Here is a 20,441-nt window from a genome sequence, read left to right as displayed (position 1 = left end):
GATTGAGTGTGACGGATGTGCACTGTGAGGGGGGAGAGGAAAGCCGACGAAGGAGAGCGTTGTTTGCTGGGCAACAGAGCGCCGGCAAAATACAGTAGATGCCATAAGGAATTTTCAAAAAAACCAAACAAGAAACTCACCACGATTCTGGATCAAATTGGCCTGGCATTAGAATGGCGTAAAGGGGCGTAGAGAGCGAAATTGGCACATGGTCCTCAAGATGACGTGAAAGCCAAATTGCTCTCCACAGCGGTCGGCACGGAAGTTTCTGCAGCCGACTTGGAAGCACTGTAAGATCGGGATCTGTTGAAAAGATCCGGATCTATATAGGAACTGGCACATCGCGGCGAACAACTTTTCCTTTGCAAATGCTTTCATGGGACTCCTTCATTTTTTAATTCATTTTTTAAAACAAAAAAAGAGCAGGGAGACGAGAGAACATGGGCAGTGTGAAGGCCAGTGGATCAGGGCAGCGACCAGGGTTGTGACCAGGGCATTTATTGACAAGCCAATGACTAATAGGGCCTGTAAAAAATTACCGGCGAAAATTTAGGAGCAATATCAAATCCGGATTGGACTGCAGTGCCCCCGTAGGCACACGTTACCGTACGTCACACCCCGTAAGTAACAGTTGCGGAGCAGTCAATTACACGTGTAGCACCATTCTCATTTCTGTTCTGGCGTTGTCCACGTGTAGTGAAGAAAAAAACTTTTGAAAATAATGTATTCGGAATGGGATTTCAACGACAGGGAAAATAAAGGACCCTTCTACTGTACGGGGTAAACGGTTGGGCCCTCATTTTACGGCCAAGTCCACGCAATTTAAGCCAAGCCCGCCGAAAACCAGACCCACGTCTTACCGTTGTCTCCGGCTTCCCATGATCCGCCCCTTAACAGACTTATCCAGCAACAACCTTTTTACCATACCGAAGACATTCCCATGTCTAGGAAAAAGCGAAATACTCCATTCCAACCAGGCCACTCCCTCCTTTACGGCCTTCGTCCCGTGCAGAGGGATGACACTACTCAGGCTGTCGTCTCCGTCGCATGCAGTTTTTGTGAAAAGTTTGGACGCGAGGAGAAGGCCGGCGCAAAGCGCAGAGCCACTCAAAGGGTCAAACATTTTAAGCAACCATTCCGAACTGAAAACTACCATCAACACCACTCTGGTCAGCATCGCACAAGATGGGCTGAATACAAACAACTTACCGCAGAAAAAAAAGTCGCTTATCTCTCCTCCCCTGGTGAGATTCAGGGTCACGAGGCTTACGCCCATATATCAGACTTAGTTAACGAAACCCCAGAGGCGGATGTCGCCCCCACTTCCCGTGCATCCAGCCCAAACGTCCCACCATCAGAGCCGGTTGCCAAACAAAGACATGTCATTCGCGCGGGTCCGCGAAAAGAATCAGGCGGTCAAATGCCCATCTCCTTTTCGGTTATTCAACCTATCGTAAGTCTTATCGGCGATCTCTTCGTCGACACGATTCATGAGAAGACAACCAAAGAGCGTGCCATCTCAGGCTTTACCACTCAAACTCACCCCGGCATCAACGATTACTGCGTCAAGATTGCAAATTTGACACTCTTTGATGCTACCATCGCCTTCATTAGCAATGGGGCCACCCCACGAGTCGCCACGGCCTTGGTTTCAGAAATGTTCCGAGCTACATCCACGACAGTCCCTCCTACTCGCCTCGTATCTGATCTCTCCGAGGCCAGATTGGCTGCTTACATGCGGTGCGTCATCGCGTACAATCTGCAGACCTTGGCTGACGTTCTTCGTCAAAAATGGACGTTCTCACTTTCCTTTGCAGAAGTCAAGCACGAAACCAATCACTACATAGATGTTGGTGTTCGCTTCTGTCTCGGTGATGACTTGCATGCGTTCCACATTTTGTGCTGTCCGCTTCCGAACCGATTCAACAAAGATGAAATAGTGAGGTCTATTTACGCAGTCCTCGACGCCCTGCACCCGTCGTGGAAAAAGTCCATCATCGCTGTCTCTACGGATGGTGCAGAAGCGGCAGAAGTAGCGGCCCAAGAACTTCTCGTTCACCTGCGACCGGAGAGCTCAGGAGCTCTGATGCATACGTGGTCCGGTGCCCATCAACTTGACCTTCTTGTTTCATCCACAATCCGGACAGTCCTCGACGAGTCTTACTTCAGCTCTCTTAACAATCTAATCACTTTTCTGCACAGCCAAGATTCGTTCATGGCTGAGACCAAATCGCCATGCCCCAAAGCAACTGTATCAAGTTGGCTGTCCATCTGGGCTGCACTTGAATGGCTCAAATTGTATCGTATCCGAATAGTAGAAGTGTTAGAAGAAAAGAAAACTGGATTCGAGCCCAGTGCGCCGTGGTGGATTCTTTCAATGGGTCTTCTCGAGTTTGTCCGTGCTGTAGCAAAGACATACAATCGTATCCAGGGGTTTACCAGGTTACTCTCCAAACAGGTGTCCCTCTTGTCCGAGCTCTTGCGTACTCTTAAGCGGTTGTCGGGATGCAAAGGACCTATCACTCGTGATGAACTCGGCCTCCTCAGTCAATGGGATCTCATCACCGATGGTAATTACGTCGTTCGGAAAACAACTGTTCAATCTTTTCTAACTGGGCTTGGTTCATTTGTATATGTTTCCGCAAACGAACTTCCGCAGAGCACTGTGGACGGTGTTGTCCATGCTGTAAGCACACTATTTTTGTCTTCCATTGTTGGTTTAGCATCGATAGTCGAATCGCGCAAAGAACCATCAGCAGGCGCTGATGAACTGTGCCCTGTTCTCCCAAACGAACTTGTCAAGCTGTCACGCACAGACTTCAACAGAGTACTTCGGAGTCATGCTGATCGCCTATCTCCGAAGATGAGCTGTGAAGACCTTGACCGAACGGAAGAAGAGTTTGGGCGATTGACAGAGGCCTGTTACAGGGAGGATGTTTTCAATTCATCAGTGCAAAATGTTAAGAGCTACTCGACATTTGCAAATGCGTGGGGAATGCTTAGGGGTCGTTTTCCTCTCCTTTACGAATTTTGTGGTGGAATCGGATCAGGTTATCCGGGTTCTTTTTCAAAATCTGTGAACTTTAGTGTGAAAGGAGGCCACACAGAATTGTTTCGAATTAGGGGCATGACGGATTTTCCATTAGAGGGATCCCTCCACTGCCAGCAGTACCAGAAGCTAAAAGGATTAACGATGTCATGCACACCGAATGAAGTTGCAATCAGTTCACACTTGTGTCGGTGATCATGGCATCATATTTCCGTTTGAGAAACAGACAGCTAGCGTCTAGTGTTTTTCATGACATGAAAAGGATGTGAATGAAGTAACCCTGAGCGAGCACCTTGACGATGAGACTCAAACTCTAGATATGCTTTTCACATTGCTGCTTAGCCAGCGGCTCAATTCTGCATAGGCTTCACCAGGGCGATCGTCAATGACTTGGTGTGTCGCCGTAGTTCTGGTGGCTGGTCTTTCGCGATGTAAATTGTAATTTATACCTCTACATGGTGAGCGAGTACGATGCTTCTCCCAAAGAGACAAGTCACTTAACAAGGATCTGCATCGAAACAGAATCACAAATGTCCAGGACATAGCGCTATTTTAAAAGTTTACTGTTTATTCGAAGAAAATCAAAGCTTGAAGTCGATTTTACTGCTGCAAACCTGCAAAAGTTGGTTGAAGTGCTGCAGCCGCGGACTGCGTCCAGCCGATTTGCGGAACTGTACGCCCCCCCATCCCAGCACCACCTCCCGGCGGCGCCATCAGCATGGGTACACCAGCATCGGCGGCTTGGCTGGGGTTAAGACCAAAGAGCAGTACTGAGGGATCGTCATTGACTTCATCGTCAATCTTCTTTTTCTCGTCTTCGTCAATTTCTCGTTTCTCCTTGCTCTCTTCCTCAAGGCCCATTAATCTCTGACCAATTTCTTTCATTGTTTGAATCATGAAAGGCATCGCGTGGTCCATCACGTTATATCGCCACGACAGTTCCAGTGCCATATCTGGTCTGAAGAACTCGAAGCAGGTATACAGAATAGTGGTGAAACACTCCAGAAGCTGGTTTTCCAAAAAGAAAGTTGCTAATTCTTCAGTCAGTTCGGCGTCCTCAGATGCCGCAACAGACTCCACGGCATCCTTGTACAATTTGTCTCTCTTGGAAACCTCAATTGCCTGTTCGTATTTGCCGTTGCGCCTAAATAATGTGGCAGAAATTCGACGCAGTTGAATGAGTTCATGCTTCTCCAAGCGCCGCGCAAGTACGAATTGATCGAAATTGTCGTAAGAATCAATGCTTGTCTCAAGTTCGTCCAGGGAACCCTCAGCAATGAGAATATCATTCAAGGCATCGTTCACGTCTGGGACATTCGACTCTTGCACCTTTAGCAGGTACCCTTTGCATAGAGGGAGCAAGCCCAAGTCTCCGAAACGATCTGCATAGGCTCGTCGAAGAATTGAAATTACGCGCGAAGACTCCACTTTCGGAGCAAGAACAGATAACAAGTCATTCAAGAGTTCTGGTTGTTCGTCAATATAGAACTGTATTGATTTGTACATGACTTCCAGATTACCAGCCTTCGCAATAACTGTTGTAAATCCGGAGGGATTCCATGCGTCCGGGGAGTGATCAATCATAACCAAAGCCGCGTTGTCAAATTCGTTATATTGAGAATGCAAGTACACCATTTCGCTCCACAGCATCGCTGCTTCACATGCTCGAATAAGTCTTGGAAGGTTACATCGCTGCCACCACATCTTGCAATGCTCTAGCATTTGCCTGCTTCGGTATTTCGTAAGCAGGACACCGAGTTCTGTGAACATCGAGGTGTGTGCTCTGTCCAAGGTAAGCCCCTGTTCGAGCAGGTCGATGATCTCCTGAAAATGCCCACGATCCTGGTAGTAATCAATACAATCCATTAACTCGTCTGCCTCAACAACAACGTGTAACCCGCAAATCTGCGCAAGGCGAAACTCCTTCGAATCCACGCATGCAAAGCAGACTGCCCTCCAAGTGCGAACGCGATCTGCCTTTCTCGCCGCCTCAACAGCTCCCTGGAAGTCGCCAAGGCGGACAAGGACAGGCGCAAGCTTTCCGTAGTTGTTAACGGCAGAGAAAAGAAGCTTTGCTGCCGCGTAGAGCTCATCGTCTGCGCATCGGTCTCCTGCTTCCTCAAGATCGCCACCATGCGGTTGAGATATAAATTCTTCAACCTCGGTCAATCTGCCGCACTTGCACATGGCGTACAGAATCTCCGTATCGACAAGGCGAATGTCTTTGACCTTGTTGCGGGCAAACTTCAGGAACTTAACCACCAACTCATAATCCCCCGGACTTCCGCCTTTGCGAGCAGCTTCAATCACAGACATGTAAGATGACGGATCTTTAGACTTGATTAAAGAGTTGACACCAGCCGACATCTGTCCAGCCTCAAGCTGCTTCACACCGAGAGCAGACCAGACTTCGCTTGTATCAACCTTCAATGAGTATTCCTCGGCTCGGCCAAAATCCTTCATGTGTTCCAGCAACACACCTATAGCTAATGCATGTTGCTCAAACTTCTGGTGGATTGTAAACGCCTCTTCGAAGAGCTCTTCCCCAATCGCCACCTGGGCTACATCCTCTCCGTCGTAGTTATCCAAGCGCCTGACATACTCCATGACGCGTCCTGAGTCGGCTTTGATTGCAGTCAGAATAAGCAGATTCTGCAGGTTCGTGTTTCTAGCAAAAGTAGAGTTTGAGGTTTGAAGGACAAGTTTCTCTAACATTTCCATCAGTTTGTCTGGCATATTCGCCGTCATGAAGGCCTTCACAGCCCCTGAAATTTTGTTCGGCTCCCGAGTATCGGGGAGGGCGCCAGAGATAATTTGCTCTACGATCATCTTCCTGTTCTCATTCTCGTCGTCAAGCACCTGCTCATACAACTCGGGACTGCAGCGGTCAACTAAATATCTCGCCTGGTCCTTGAAGAGAGAGTGACGATTTGTGACATCAAGGACTTCTTCATCGCAGTTGCCACGCTTGAATGCAACAAAAGCCAGATATGGGTCTCTCTTTTCGCAGAAGCGACCAACGCTGCGAGAGTCGTAATAAGGATTGGTCTCCAGGAAATGCTCTGGGTTAACGTTGCTCTCGACGTAAACTTTAGCGATTCCAGAATGAACCCCCACATCTGTGGACCCGTCACCAACTCTTGACTCTAGAAATGACAGCAGAAGCTTCAGCTTTCCTCTCTTCTCAACCTCCTCGACTAGTTCCTCCACCGGAACAGTGTTCTTAACAGACATGATAAGGTTTGTGATGAATTCTTCGTCCTGATCCAAGTCAAGCAAGGCTCCTACAGTTGCGGGACACTGAAGCGGATTTACACGCTGGACGTACCCCTCTACGAACTTCAACTGTCGGTTCTTCACCATGAACTTGATCATTTCATCTACGAATCCAAATCGATCGCAGACGTTGATCAAAGGGCGTGGATCTTTCGGCCTTGTCCGCATCAAGTAAGTCTTAACTTTCTCTGGATCAAAAACGTTGGATTCCCGAGTGACCCTCTCCGCTTCCCCAAACTGTCCCAGGGAGCATGCAGCTTCAATAAACTTGAAGTGTACCTCAGGGTCCTCAGAAAATCCGACGATAGCCTGCAAGTAGTAAAATAGGGCATCTTGTTGCTTAACGGCTGAAAAAACGTCCATTAAACGCTCAGCTCCTATGTCATCTGTGTGCTTCGCGGCAACCTGCACGCAAAGTTGAAGATTTGCTCTTGGGTTTGAACCAATGAGTTCCTTAATGCAATCCAATCGATCGTCTGCCGATAGGTTGGAGAAGTAGTTCACGAGGAATTCGGGGTTAATAACATGTGTATTTTGCATAACACGCTTAACGTCCGCCAGGTCTGAATAATTTTCAAGTGCATGCTGGAAAAGACCTGCACGTTCACACAACATCGCGACCTTCGATTTGTCGTAGTGGTGCCAAATATCTTGCTGCAATATTACATCGGCAACCTGGGGCGCATTCATAAGGTTTGCTTCGAGCACCTTAGTTTGGAGTTCCCCATGTTCTTCCCGATCTGATTTCAAATTATCTAAGCAGTACGCTGTTGCTTCTTGCAACATTCCTCTATTCATGAATGTATCAAACATAGCGGCGTGGTCAATGCCACTTCGATCTACGGCCATGTGTGCAGGCACGAGCTGTCCTCCTGCACCTACGCCGGCTTGTTGCAATGCATTTGCTAGTTCCAATGCTGCCTGAGGTGAATGCTGGCTTGCCATGTTCACAAGCTCGGTGGCGTTGACTTCTAAGCCTACCTTTTGAGCATACGGCGCCACCTTAGCAACTTGTCCAATTTGAATGAGAACTTGAATAACCTTTGCATGTGTCTTGGCACGAATGTAGACGGCGAGTGCTAAGTTCGGACTACTCGGGAGAATGAGATCCCCTAGTTGATCCGAGCATTCGAGCTTGTCCTCCTTGAGCCATTTTTCCATAATATTGACGGAATTCTTGGCAACAAGCTGCATACCCAATTCAACAGCTTCGACCTGATTTAGCTTCCCTCGTTCCAGCAATGTCTGGAAGTAAATCAGCAACACTGATCGACCACCGTCATCTGCGGGCACAGCTTTGAATCGAGCAATAGTCTCCGGAGTTCGCAATGAACCCCCTGGAGAATCAGCAGCGACCAATGCCGCCTCGCGATACTTGCCCTCTTCGAAAAGCTCAAAGAAGTGCTCATTGAAAAGGTTCTCCGCTCCCGGAAAACCATTGCGCGACGCACGGCGAGTTGGCATTCGCGCAGCAGGTGCCGGGCGTGCTGACAGGCCCGTTCGCCGAAAGGTACAACGTTGACCGCCAGGACCTTCCCGCGGTTGACTCCAATGAGGCCACCAGTGGCAGTCTGTTGTGCAGTGGTGAACATGGTGGTCTCTGAAACTCTGTTCATATACAATGCACTTCCGCTCTCGAGGTCATACAAATGAACATATCCCATCTTTGTGACAAGATACGCAATCGAGTATTTGCTTGACGCTTGAAGGGCGATAGGGAAATCACCTGACATCTCTGGGGGATAGTAGATATCTTCCATTTTCTTCCCGAATCGTGGGGCACCGGCTGGTTTTTTATCGGCATTCACCTCAATGATATGCATACGGGACACCCCTGCAGCAGTCTTTGAAGCAAACACAAATAGAGTGGTGGGGTAACCCTCGAGGGCTAGAGATGCAAAACAAGCAGCATGTCCCTCAATAGGCTGAGAAATCTTTTTCTCAGTAGAGTAGAGCTGCATATTTCCACTGACACGACCTTCACCGGCGGAAGAAATGCCAACCAGCACAAGCCATTCTTCAGCAGGATCAGATCGATAGTTGATAATCTGAGAGCTGGCCAGCGACGCGTGCCGATCAAACATCTTCACCGGCTCCGACGTGGAGTCACCAGCACTCCAATGGAACACAGCCGCCCCAGTCACAATGCCTAACGTCCTTTCTGAGATCCATTTCCAGAACACGACGGCATCTGGCAAAACAACAGACTTGACCTTTGTCTTCGCATCGAAATCAAATATCTGGAGCTGGTTACCCGCCTTGAGAGCGATTAGGTTAGAAACAGGATTCATTAGGGCTGAATCTGCAGTGATGGGCCTGCGATTCGGTTGAGTTGGATTGGAAAGGTCAATGACGACCAGGCTTCCACCCGATCCCCCAGCGGGTGCCTCGCGAACACAAATCGTGGTGTCAGACTCCATTGTGCATGTAGAGAATGACAGCGACGTGGGCGCAATGCCGATAGAATTGAAGGCCAGGACCTCATCGAGGCGAATGGGTCCGGCCACCATGGCGATGAGAATGTGTGCCTAGCAAAAGCCAAGGTTAATGCGCAAACTAACTGTCAGAATAATTTGGATGCGGCGCCCTGCACACACGCCGTCTACTGAGGTGGCGATGCAGATGGCGCTCGCGTAATCAGAGGAATCGAAGTACAGTCGTTTTCGCCACGAAGTTCAGTGATGATGTTGAAGAAGGTTTGGTGTGCAGACCAATTGTCTGCCAGACGGGATGGTTTTGCACAAGTAAGCCGGCTTTTGGCCTTCCACCATCCCAATGCAATCCTTGCTGCGACGCAGCCGATCCGCCGCTCATATCCAGTGCACGCACCTCTTCCTCAGCGGCCAGTGTCAGACCTGCTGCCTCCCAATTTGCAAACCTCTGCTGCCTATTACTGTAATGAAATCAAATCTGGATCCTGGATCCAGTAAAATCTGGATCCAATGTATGATAACTATATGTGGGCTTCCTCTCCACGACGGCAAGAAGGATTAAGTTTGGGGGGCACATGCCGAACCTCGCGCGTGTCATCCCCGATCGATACGGCAACGAAATTGTTAAATTTCCGCGTGAATTCCGACACACATTTACTCTCATTGAATCATGGGCTCCGAGAAGAAGCGAAAGAGGCGCGAGTCTGAAGGAGTAGTTGAGGAGACCCCTGACCGTCCTGACAAGGCGGAGCGAAAGCGTTTGAAGAAGTTGGCACGTCTGGCAACCAAGGATGACAAGGCCAATGGCTCAGCTCACAAAACCAAAGAGCCGGAAGCCGAGGACGTACCTGAAGTTCCTGCCCTTGTCTCCCCCATCGCTACGCGTACGTACAGAACAGAGTTTGGACATCTACCTCACTCGACGCCAATTTTTGAATGCTGACCTCACTATCCTTGTTGAATCCTAATTTAATTCCGCAGCCATGGCAGGACGTAAACTCACAAAGAAGCTGTTCAAGTTGATCGGTCATGCTGCGAAGGAGAAGGCGATTTGCAGAGGCATCAAAGAGGTAGTTCTTGCCATTCGAAAAAGCCAAAAGGGTGTAGTCATAATGGCAGGTGATGTGTTCCCGATAGAGGTGATCGCTCATCTGCCGGTGGTCTGCGAGGAAGCGAACATTCCCTACTGCTTTGTCTCCAGAAAAACGGAACTAGGGGCGGCGGGGCTTACAAAACGACCAACGAGCGTTGTGATGGTTTCGGAAAAGAAATCAGGAGGTGATGTAAAACAAGAGTTGCTGGAGATTAAGGGAGAAGTAGCTGCTATTCAAAACTTGTTTTAAGTCATGGGATGTGTCACTCGTTTTGTGGATGGCAGAGTAAATATCATTCGATATTCGTCTGAAAGAAAATGACTTCACAATAGCCTCGTGGGACACCATGCTCGCAAGTCAAGATGGCTATAGCGCCTGCATACATGCTACCAAAGCCAGGCATTATTTGGAAAATCTGCACAACCTAATGAAGCCGCGATGATTGCCCCGCTGCCGACGAAGTCCTGTCTGCGTTGCTGGTGGCCTTCATCCACAGTCACAAACAATCGACCAGGCACGGTTGGACAGTGCCGACACTTTACTGGACTGATATGTGCCTGAGTTTGAAAACTTGCTGCCAAAAACCTGAAAAATCATCAAAACACTTTACAGTTGCCTTCATTGCTGTAGTTTCACCATCCTTGACATGATAGAGAAGGGAGGAAGGGCACAGCGCCCAGTTGCACCGCAGCGCTTGGCAAAACAGCTGTGCCCGTGGACGAGTAGTTGGAAGTCAACTAGAGTTGACCACAGCGCTGAGCCTTCTTTCCCATCTGAGCTTCCCGTGCTGTCGTCATCACAAGGCAGAAAGAAGATCTTTCTGACTGCCAGAACGTTTTCATTCAGCGACATCACAATACAGCAAGCTCTCACCTCTCGAAGCTCGTTGCTCATCCCTCCTCCTTCTCTTGACTTGTCGCTTTCTATCACCTTGCGTTTCCTATCTTGCTCTCATGACCGCAGCATTTCAACTTCATCACTCTTTGGCACGCAACGCGAGAGCGCATACAGCGCATGCCGTGTCGCTGGATGAAGCAAAGAAAGGAAGTGAGGCCCTTGCCGCCTATGACAAAGCCGCTGAACTTTTGACATCATACCTCCATTCATTTTCGCCTGGAGCTCTGGCGTTTTCAAAACTGGCTCCCGCAGAGCAACGCTTGGTTGCGCAAACCAAAGCCTCCCTGTCGAAGCATTTGCAAAGCGTCGAGGACCGAAGAAGTGTTCTGCGCAGCAGTAGCGGGGCAGTCGCGGGTTCTTCATCCGCCCGACCATCGACTGTTGATCGCAATGACCCACTCGTCAAGGCGATTGAATCAGAAATCCTCGATAGCGGCACAAAAGTGCAATGGGACGATATTTACGGACTGGAAGACGCGAAAAAGGCTTTGCACGAGATGGTCGTCCTTCCAACTTTAAGACCGGACTTGTACAGCGGTCTACGTGCACCCGGGAAAGGAATTCTTCTTTTCGGACCGCCTGGGACTGGCAAAACACTAATCGCAAAAGCGGTCGCCACCAACGCAAACGCCACCTTCTTCTCTATTTCTGCTTCAAGCCTGAACAGTAAGTTTCACGGAGAATCCGAAAAACTGGTCAGAACGTTATTTCAAGTGGCAAGACACAAACAGCCTTCTTTTGTGTTCATCGATGAGGTAGATTCAATCCTCGGAGCGCGCTCGGAAAACGAACATGAAGCTTCGCGGCGACTGAAGACGGAGTTTATGGCGCAATTCGATGGTGCTATGGGCGGTTCTACGGAGGACAAAGTTTACGTCATGGCAGCGTCAAACCGCCCCCAGGACTTAGATGATGCTGTTCGAAGACGGCTCGATCGAAGAATTTATGTACCACTACCAGACGTAAGTGGCCGCAAGGAATTTCTGAGCAAGGTCACAACAAGAAATCGGGATGTACGGTGGAATTTATCGGCGGCCAACCTTGAAGCTATCGCTCGAAAAACAACAAATTTCTCCGGGTCAGACATGAAGGCACTGTGTAGAGAAGCTTCTTTGATGCCACTGCGAGAGTTAGGATCACGCGTGTCGAACATAAAGGTTAACGAGGTCCGAGCTTGCGGCGTGAATGATTTCGAACAAGCTCTCCGCATCGTGCGACCTTCAAGCAACAAGTCACAGATTCAGGAATTGGAAGCGTGGAATACGCAGTTTGGCTCTCAAAGCAAGAAACCCATTGTCAAAGCCCAGAAGCCCCAGGCGCAATCTTCTGCGCGCACGCAGGACCTGGCGTCAGGAGGTTCATCTACGGTGGTTCGCAGTTCAACTGCGGTCACAAAACGACAGCCAAGCTACACAATTAAGCGCTCCACGACTTCTACATCAGATATGTTGAGTATGCTACTATTTGGTGGGAAACGTAGGTAACAATAAACAGTTAACATGTCGGGATACTTATACTGAAACACAAGCCAAAGTCGTCATCTCAATCAATCGGAAATGACGAGGCTTCGCCAACCCTGGCAGCACCCGCTGATGGGCCACGTCAGCCGATCAGTTCGTATTTCGAGAGCTGCACTGATTGCAGCGCTCGTGACAGAATTTCGATTTCGCACAGTGACCGCTAATGTAAAGTATAGCAAACGGACAGAACCGATTGTTGCATGACGAGTTGTTAGTTTCGCAAAAGTGAAAAGGACGTGGGCTTCATTGAATCTGTCGCTGTGAAGCGCCCACGGAATTGGTGCTTACTGCCAGAGGTCCACAGCGGCATCCGTGCACAGCAGACTCGAAGCGATTTGTCATGTGAACAATTTCACGACTCGGCGGGAGGGGATTCAAAAAAGTAGTGCAAGTGTGGGAAGCTAGAAATTGGAGTTTATTTGGTTAGCCCTAAATCTGGGAAAAGGGGAAAATTATCCGCGCGCCGCGCCGGCGGGAAATCCGGCGATATTAAAGTCCGAGGGCGGTATCCCGGCCGGCCCTCGGGGGTAACTTGCTACCCGATCAGAGTGCCCCGTTAGAGTCTCGAGACTCTCCGTCCGAGGTATCCCCGTCCCCCTCACTCTCGCGACTCCTTTTCCCCGCCACTGCGCGCGACGAGCGCGGCTACTACTAACCTCACCGTTCCCGTTCTCCCACAGTTATGGGCCCAGGGGGAAAGATGAGTAAACTATCAGGAGACTTCGATCCGCCCTTGTTCGCCGCCAATGGCGATGTAGAAGCCTGGCGCAAAAAGGTTGGACAGTGGGCCGACTCACTTAAAGTCGCCCACGATCAAGGCACGGATCGCACTTTTCAGACAATGTTCAAGCTTCTGGGACCCACGCTCTATGAGCGCGGGCTCCCAGAAGCTCAGAAGGCGATTGTCGATGAAGCCCGGGTCTAAAGGACAGCTCGACTATCTTCAGATGGATGATCCCGCGCAAGCGGCACTACCTCTAGCCGTGGAAACGCACCTAGAGGCAGTGGCAAGAGGCAACTGTCTTCAGACCACGAAACCCAGTCCATTTGCTATGACTGCGGGGAGCGTGGTCACTACAGAGGAGCAACCGAGTGCAAGGAACCCAGCGCCTTCACCAAGAAAAAGAGGACGTGCCGGGACCTCGGTGACGGGGGCTCCGGAGCGTACTCCTCGTTTTTTCGGAGAGGCTCCAGCGGCTCGTCAAACCGGCAAGCCTAATCAGCCACCCCGGAGTCACCTCGGATATTAATCCGAGATTTCCGGATCCAAATCCCATTATAGATCCGGTATGTCCCAGAAGTGTTGGAGGAATTGCTTGCGCCGCAGCGCTTTGCACTGCCATGAACATTCCTTTCAAACTGTAGTACAATTGCGCGGAGGCGACGGCGCCACCGCTGCTGCCCCGGCATACAGTGATCTCGGGTGTAAGCGCCAGCACAACCGTAAGGAGTTGTATTTACAGCTGGTGGCCGGTGCGGAGAACAGTAATACTCCACCAGCTACACGTGTGTAATCCGTACGGTCATAAATAGTAATTAGTAGTTAATGGCACAAATTTATTAATTGTGTACAGTAGCTGGTATACAGTAAGTAACTGCTATTGTAGCGGGACAGGTGTCCTGGCGTCCCACTTAGGGGTTAAGACCGGGGGCACCTGCCCCGTCCCAGTAAAGAGGAGGCAGACTCGCCTCCCTTCCCTTTACGGCTAAGTGCTAACACCGTTCCGGTTTTCCTTTAGCTCGGGCTTCTAACCCGTGACCGGCCGTCCGGGTATAACACCACCGACCGGCTGCGCGTCACCGGCCACGTGAGCCTTCCTTCTTTTCGAGTCCATCCGTACGGTTTTTATGCGCGCGTGGGTAACCCAGCGTCGCGTGCTCCCTCACCTCTAACCCCCCTCGTTCCGAGTGGTCGGGACGAAGGTAGTTATACCACATTTTGGTACTCTTGTGGAGGTATAACTTAGAGGTTGAGCCCGCACTGGATTGCCAGCGCGAGCAATTACCGATCGGATTGAAAGAGGTCGAAAATCACCGCGTCGATCGCCAGTGATCATCGACAATGAACCGTGCGGATACCGCCGGAGAAGATACCGCCTCCGGGCGAGCAAGTACCCGCAGTGGCAGAGGCGCACAGCGCCCCCGGATTGACAATCCGGAAGCCCTGCTACGCCCGCCGTCTACTAGGGGCCAGAAGACCCCTTTCGTTTCGGACACCACGGCCGGGCTACCGGCTGGTGGGGGAAACCGCGTACAAGTACTGTACGACGCGTTACTCCCGCGATTACAAACCTGGATGGAGGAATTCCTCGCTGAGGAATTACCTCAGGTCGTCCAGGTTTGCCTCGACCGAACGGTACCGGGGCTGGTGGCGGAGCAAGCGGACGCCGCGCTCCGCGCCCTGCTGGACGAGAAGATCGCCCTCCTCATACGCGACAAGGTGGTGGCCGCGCTCGCCGCGGAGGAGGACGAATCTCCCACCGCATTGGCTCTAAAGGGAGCTATTAGCTCCGCCGTGGCCATTCGTCTGGCCACGACATTTACAACCGAAACGGGAGGCGCGGCACCGCCGCTGGCGCCGCGCCATGAAACCGTTCCGGGCTCAAGCAATTATATCGCTGATCCGATCGGCGCCGTACCCGGGATTGATAGGATGGACCCTCACCCGGATGGTAGAGCCATCTATCTCCCAACCGTTCACGGTGCTACAGGGAGGACTACAGAAAATGTCCTCCCCATACTCGCCGGTACAGGTGACCCCCGCGGGACAGAAAACCGCCTGGGGCTCCCCGAGACAGAAAATCGGGACCCGTACCGGTTGAGCACAAGACGTGCACCCGGCACGCGCAGAACCGAAGCGGAATACACCCGGTATTCCGACGCAGAAGACCCCCGTCACAGGACGGATGAAAACCGCGAGGAACGCCGCTGGCGATACCGCGATAACCGCGAGGCACGCCACGGGCGATACCGCGATGCTGGAGGGGGAGGATACCCCTCCGATGACGACCAATCCGGTTCGGATGGTTCTCGCATGCGGGGTCACAGGGCACGCCGCGATAGGAGCCGGGACCGTCACCGGCAAGAACCGTCCGACTCGGAAGACTACAGTACCGAGTCGGGTGGGGAGCGTTGTCGCTCAAGCAGACTCCGCCGGGCTGCTCCAAGGGGCGACGAGCGACGGCCTACGGTAATCAGGCCGCTCAATGACCTGTTTACCAAGGCCGTCAACTACAAGACCTACCGCCTGAAACGGCGTAGCTCGCGCTGCGACTGTACAGTAGCGCGGCACATTAACCGTTACCGGAAGAAACTGGACGTGCAGATGAGGTCCCACACGTTCAGTGGTCAAGATCCGATTGCGGTATTGGGATTCCTCGCACGCCTCAAGATGGCGTGCGACCACAACGGTATCACCGAGGGAGCCGCCGTGTGGTGCTTCCAATTCTACCTCACCGGTCAGGCTCATGCCCTACTCCAGTCCCGTCTCAATGGAAATACCATGGCGGTTGACGTGGAGCGGTGCGAACTGCTCAGGACGTACCCGCAGGTTGTCAACTTTTTGTTGCGTACCTATGCGACCGATGAGGTAATTTCCGAAGCGGTTGGTGACGCGACCTCCTTCCGTCAAAGTTCGAACATGACGGAGGAGGTCTACAGTAACCACCTCTGGGACAAGGCCCTCCGATGCGGTACGGTATTCTCCGACCTGCGGTTGAAGTCCCTATTCGTCGAGGGGTTACTTCCCACCACGTGCGCGCAGGTCCGCAATTACCTCGCTACGCACCTGGATGTGGATTCCCAATCCGTGGCTCGATACGCGCAAGCGATCGGGGAAACCAATCGGGCTTCCCGCCGGCAGGGGATGTCAGCCATGGCATCCCGGGAGCCGTCCGGAGCGGCCAGAAGATTCGAACGTACCGCCAGGACACGGCCCGTGCTGTCGGTTGAGTCGGCATCCGACATCCCGACAGCTGGAGGATCCGTGGCAAAAGAAATCTTGGCCGTCACGGACCACACCGCGACGCTGAGCTCGTTAAGCTCGCCGCCGACGAGTTATTACCCGTCGCCGGCAGCCTCGACATCAGGCGCCGCGGGTCCGCCCGCCAACCCGGGCGATGTGCGCGCAGGACCGTACGGGAGGCAGGGGCAGAACCCACGGGTCCGGTTCTCCAGTGGGGGATTCCCCGGACCGCCGCCGTGTCGGTTCTGCCTTGACACTACGCACCGACAAGAGGAGTGTCCCGTCGTTGCCGATGCGGGCCTGCGGGCCGAGCTTCTGGAGGCACGAGAAGCCAACTACCAGAAGCTTCGCATCCGGCAGGGCCTCCGTCCGGGATCCCCATTCAACCGCCAGGGGCCGTCCGCTTGGAGAAACCAGCGTCCGACGACCCCCGCGGGCGTGAACGTGATAGAAGAGCCGCACCACGGCCCTACTGAAGACCACGTGGTGCAAGCCGCGGAGGAAACCCGCGAAGACCTGCTGCTCACGGGGGAAGCCGGGGAGAACGCGTAGAGGCGACGACGTCTCTCCCCGTACCAAGCCTCAGAAGCTCAGGCACCCCCGAACCGGTTGCGCCAGTGGAAGCGCAACCGGGGAACCGAACGGAAATCCGGGCCATCTGCTTCTTCAAGAAGCAGAATTATAAGGTTTCCGCCACGGTTGGCCAAAAGCAGGCGTTGATGGTCGCCATCACGCCAGTGCTCGACTCAGGAGCCGGCCCGAACCTCATCCATTTGCGGTGTGTCGCCGAGTCATGGCGACCGTCGATAAAACCGGTTCGGAGCCCAGCGCTCATTGACGCGTCAAACCGCGCAATGAAAGCTCTAGGAGAGATCTCCTTGTTTGTCCGTATCGGAGAATTTATCGCGCGCATCCCGTTCTTGGTGGTGACGAGCCTCGCCGTGGACTGTATCCTCGGTACGACCTTTCTCGATCGCCACGTCAAGGCGATCCTCCCACCGCAACGGAAGGTCGTGTTCCACGACGCGCCACCAATGGCGTTGGTCGGGACCACCCCCTCGAGGCACGACCGCAAGATGGCCTCGAGGAGTGCGGTGCGACACCTACCGCCGTCGGAAAAACGCGGGCGGAAGCAGGCGGCATTCCCGACCACGACACCGTCACGGAAAATCCGCCTCGTCAAAAGGGTGACAATCCCCCCGATGACACAGGCCCTCGTGAGGGCCGCCACGCCGGTAGGGGGTCTGTGATTTTTGCAGAACTCCCCAAAAACCGCGCACAAGAACCTGACACTCATGGCCCAGGGGGTCATGGACGTGGTCCCCAAAAAACCGTTCTCGGTAATGCTCAGCAACTTCGGGCACCGCCCGGTGCACATTCCGAAGCATACCGTGATCGGCCTGGCCCTACCGTTGCCCACTCACATCCTAACCCTTGGGGGGTCGGCCGCGGAAGCGGCCGAAGCTAAGGAAAGGGGAGGGATATTTAATTCCAACCTCTCAACCGCAGGGAATGGCGCGGGAGAATTCATCGACAACCGCACGGACAAGGACGTGGCTGAACAAGCCACGCTGCAAAGGGCGCCACTCGGGGCGGACGGACCGGATAAACCCGAAGGCACCGCCGCCTCTGAGGAGGACCCCAATTCCTGGCGGGAGGACTTCCATATCGGTGCCGAGGACGAGGAAGTGCGCTCGGAGGTCCTCGAGGTACTGCAGTACCAGCCGGTCCACATCCCCTTGAATTCGGACATGTCCGAATTCAAGGGGATGTGGACCGGCCGGTTGGGAAAAATCGGGGCCACGAAGCACCGGATTGAGCTCAAGCCGGGTGCTCGCCCGATTTACCAGGCACCTTACTGTGCTGGACCAACCGCACGGGAAAAAGAGAAAACGGAGATCGACCGCATGCTCCGGGCAGGGGTAATCGAACCTGCTGTAGCATAAACACCCCTAAACGGATAGGGGTGTATGCTTAGTCCTGGAAGACCCGTACGTACAAGAAGACGGGGGAAGTCGGACCAGCTAACGAAACCAGAGCACGGGCCCGGGTAGCGTGGTAGAGCGGGATCGGGGGGAGGACGCGCACACGCGCGGGCCGATCTACGCCTCGACGCCCCGGAGCAGCGCTGGGTTACGTTCCAGCGCTGACGGGCGGAGGCGGATCTAGGCTCGCTCGCGTGCTCGCGCGTCCTCTACCCGCGCTCGGTCTCGCCTTAAGGTAGCTAACGGAAGCTTCCTTAGAATAAGCTGGGAGTCAGACCTAGGCGGTAGGTCGTGGACAAGTCCATGCTTGTCCCCTTCGCCGCCGCCGGTCCGCTCCGTCATTTAATGTACAATTAGTCTATCGTAACTTAGTACAGTACGTACTGTACTATGGGGCACTACTGTAGTCGGCACTGTCAGCCGACGGGGCTGACTGTATACGTGTCGTACACGTATAGTACACGTGGGGGCGCGTGCCCCCGTACACGTGTGGTACCGGCTGTCTGTAAGGTTCGTGCCTTACAGAGCCGGATCCAATTTCTAATCTAATTCTTTTGTAGTTATACTACACCACCCCCCCCCCTCAAGCGTGGACGTCCGCGTCCACACGTGCTTGAGGGGAGCGGAAATGTCCGAGCTTGTAGTCGTCTCGAGCCCTCCGCGTACCTCTCGCGATCGCGTCCCATCGTCACGCCCCTCTTTTCCCGGACGGTGGCCTATGCGCGTGCTGGCCGGTCCCCTTCTCTTCTCCACCTCCCGTGCTGACCCCTATTTCTGCTTGATCCCCTCTTCGCGTTTGTTTTCTCTGATTATCGTACGCAAAACCGGGCCCGTCGGCTCCCCCCTTCTCGTTGTCATGGCAGGTTCCCCGCCGACTGGGGCCCTAGCGGGGACAGACCCCTTGCACGGTGAGCCGTCTTGCTTCCCAATCGTTACACCAGCTGTCGAAGGGCCGGTCCGTTCCCAAGGATCCACGGCAAGGCAAGAGGCATCTCCGCTCCAAGACGCGTCGATTACGCCCGTGGTCTCCTCCCTTCCGCCGTTCCAGCAAGGGCGGCGGTCCCGTGAGACTACGTTGTCCACGGAGTTGGGTGCCGCCCCTGCAGTGCTTCCGTCGCCGCTGCGCAGTCCAACGTGGGGGTGGAGCGGAATGGTGAGGCCCCGTCGTCGGGGCGGGGGAGCGCGGCGTACGAGCCCGCGGAGGGGTCGTATGGCGCTTATGGGAGCTGTCGGCGCCCCGGGACACCGCCCAAGGCGTCTCGGGATATCCGTTGAATAGCCCAGGAGGACGCAGCAACCACGACGCAGTGGTTGGGCGTACCCCTCGAGCGATCGACGCCACTTCCTCTTGGTCGTCTAAGGTACGCATGGCGTCGTTACGCTCGATCAGGGATCACCGTCGGCAAGATCCTCTCGCAGGGTCGGGTACGTCCCGACCTGTTACGTATCCGTCTCATATACGCAGAGGGCCTGACCGAAGAGGCCTCGCTTGCCTTGGGACGTTTGCTGGCCTTGGGGAACTCGGTCGACCGAACTTGGCGCGTGAGTAGCCTCCTCAGTACGCTGGCTGGTTGGTACCTGGCTCGTAGCGCAGAGGCGTGTCGCCTTGGGGATGAACGCGCTGCCCTTTCTTCTCAGCTACGTCAGCTACAGAGTGAACTGGGGGACTTACGGGAGTCCTCCCTTCGTCAGGAAGGCGCTTTGGAACGTGCGGTTACTGAGCGAGATCGCTACCGCCGTGAGCGTGACACTCTCCGATCTCTCTCTGCCACGCACCCTTCGTCCGGTTCCGTGCCGCGTCCGAGGATTCCGGACCCTTATGAGGGGAGGGGGTACGTTCCCCCTCCAGTCGGTTCTCCGAGCACTTACGTTCTGGGGTCGGCGGCTCCTCCTGGCGGTACGAACCGCTAATACAGCGCTGTCCTCCTTCGTGCGGCGCCTCTCTCCCCCTTGATCACTCCAATCTTCGTAAAGCCACTTAGGGCCCCTTTTTGCTTCCTTGCTCATCCGGTCGCTAAGACAGCATACGGGGCGCGTATACGATAAGAGAAAGTATCATCTCCACGGGGGCCCTTCCCCGTGCATGCGGAATCGGCGTAGGCGGGGAGACGCGTGGCATGCATCCTCCGTTCATGACGAGCGCTGAGCTCGTCACGATCGACCGGTACTGCACTTCTCCTTCCGCAGATGACCTACAGGACCCACGAGCCGGACGGACCGTTCG

General features: G+C 53.5%; 8 protein-coding genes; 5 read left to right on the top strand and 3 right to left on the bottom strand.

Moving 5' to 3' along the window:
• The first annotated feature begins 878 nt into the window (after window positions 1-878).
• CHC_T00004664001 (hypothetical protein) lies at window positions 879-1,289 on the top strand. The gene has a single exon (XM_005716064.1). The coding sequence runs from the start codon at window positions 879-881 to the stop codon at window positions 1,287-1,289; it is 411 nt and encodes a 136-aa protein (XP_005716121.1).
• Window positions 1,290-1,420: 131 nt separating this feature from the next.
• Window positions 1,421-3,244, top strand: CHC_T00004663001 (hypothetical protein). Its single transcript, XM_005716063.1, has one exon. It carries the CDS (start codon window positions 1,421-1,423, stop codon window positions 3,242-3,244), a length of 1,824 nt encoding a protein of 607 aa, XP_005716120.1.
• Window positions 3,245-3,355: 111 nt separating this feature from the next.
• CHC_T00004662001 (hypothetical protein) lies at window positions 3,356-3,592 on the bottom strand. Its single transcript, XM_005716062.1, has one exon. It carries the CDS (start codon window positions 3,590-3,592, stop codon window positions 3,356-3,358), a length of 237 nt encoding a protein of 78 aa, XP_005716119.1.
• A 7-nt stretch (window positions 3,593-3,599) lies between these two features.
• CHC_T00008543001 (Clathrin heavy chain) lies at window positions 3,600-7,789 on the bottom strand. XM_005716061.1 is given in 2 exon segments: window positions 3,600-3,649; window positions 3,650-7,789. The coding sequence occupies 1 exon segment, from the start codon at window positions 7,787-7,789 to the stop codon at window positions 3,650-3,652; it is 4,140 nt and encodes a 1,379-aa protein (XP_005716118.1). The 3' UTR covers window positions 3,600-3,649.
• An 885-nt stretch (window positions 7,790-8,674) lies between these two features.
• On the top strand, window positions 8,675-8,857 carry CHC_T00004661001 (hypothetical protein). Its single transcript, XM_005716060.1, has one exon. It carries the CDS (start codon window positions 8,675-8,677, stop codon window positions 8,855-8,857), a length of 183 nt encoding a protein of 60 aa, XP_005716117.1.
• A 463-nt stretch (window positions 8,858-9,320) lies between these two features.
• On the top strand, window positions 9,321-10,417 carry CHC_T00004660001 (hypothetical protein). XM_005716059.1 is given in 4 exon segments: window positions 9,321-9,427; window positions 9,428-9,641; window positions 9,739-10,100; window positions 10,101-10,417. 2 exon segments carry the CDS (start codon window positions 9,428-9,430, stop codon window positions 10,098-10,100), a joined length of 576 nt encoding a protein of 191 aa, XP_005716116.1. The 5' UTR covers window positions 9,321-9,427; the 3' UTR covers window positions 10,101-10,417.
• A 52-nt stretch (window positions 10,418-10,469) lies between these two features.
• Window positions 10,470-10,745, bottom strand: CHC_T00004659001 (hypothetical protein). Its single transcript, XM_005716058.1, has one exon. The coding sequence runs from the start codon at window positions 10,743-10,745 to the stop codon at window positions 10,470-10,472; it is 276 nt and encodes a 91-aa protein (XP_005716115.1).
• Window positions 10,746-10,804: 59 nt separating this feature from the next.
• On the top strand, window positions 10,805-12,262 carry CHC_T00004658001 (hypothetical protein). XM_005716057.1 is given in 2 exon segments: window positions 10,805-12,232; window positions 12,233-12,262. The coding sequence occupies 1 exon segment, from the start codon at window positions 10,805-10,807 to the stop codon at window positions 12,230-12,232; it is 1,428 nt and encodes a 475-aa protein (XP_005716114.1). The 3' UTR covers window positions 12,233-12,262.
• Window positions 12,263-20,441: the final 8,179 nt, after the last annotated feature.

The sequence above is a fragment of the Chondrus crispus genome, genomic scaffold (genome assembly GCF_000350225.1).
Source record: "Chondrus crispus Stackhouse genomic scaffold, scaffold_24, whole genome shotgun sequence".
Lineage (NCBI taxonomy): Eukaryota > Rhodophyta > Florideophyceae > Gigartinales > Gigartinaceae > Chondrus > Chondrus crispus.
This window is presented reverse-complemented; position numbering and strand designations above follow the sequence as displayed.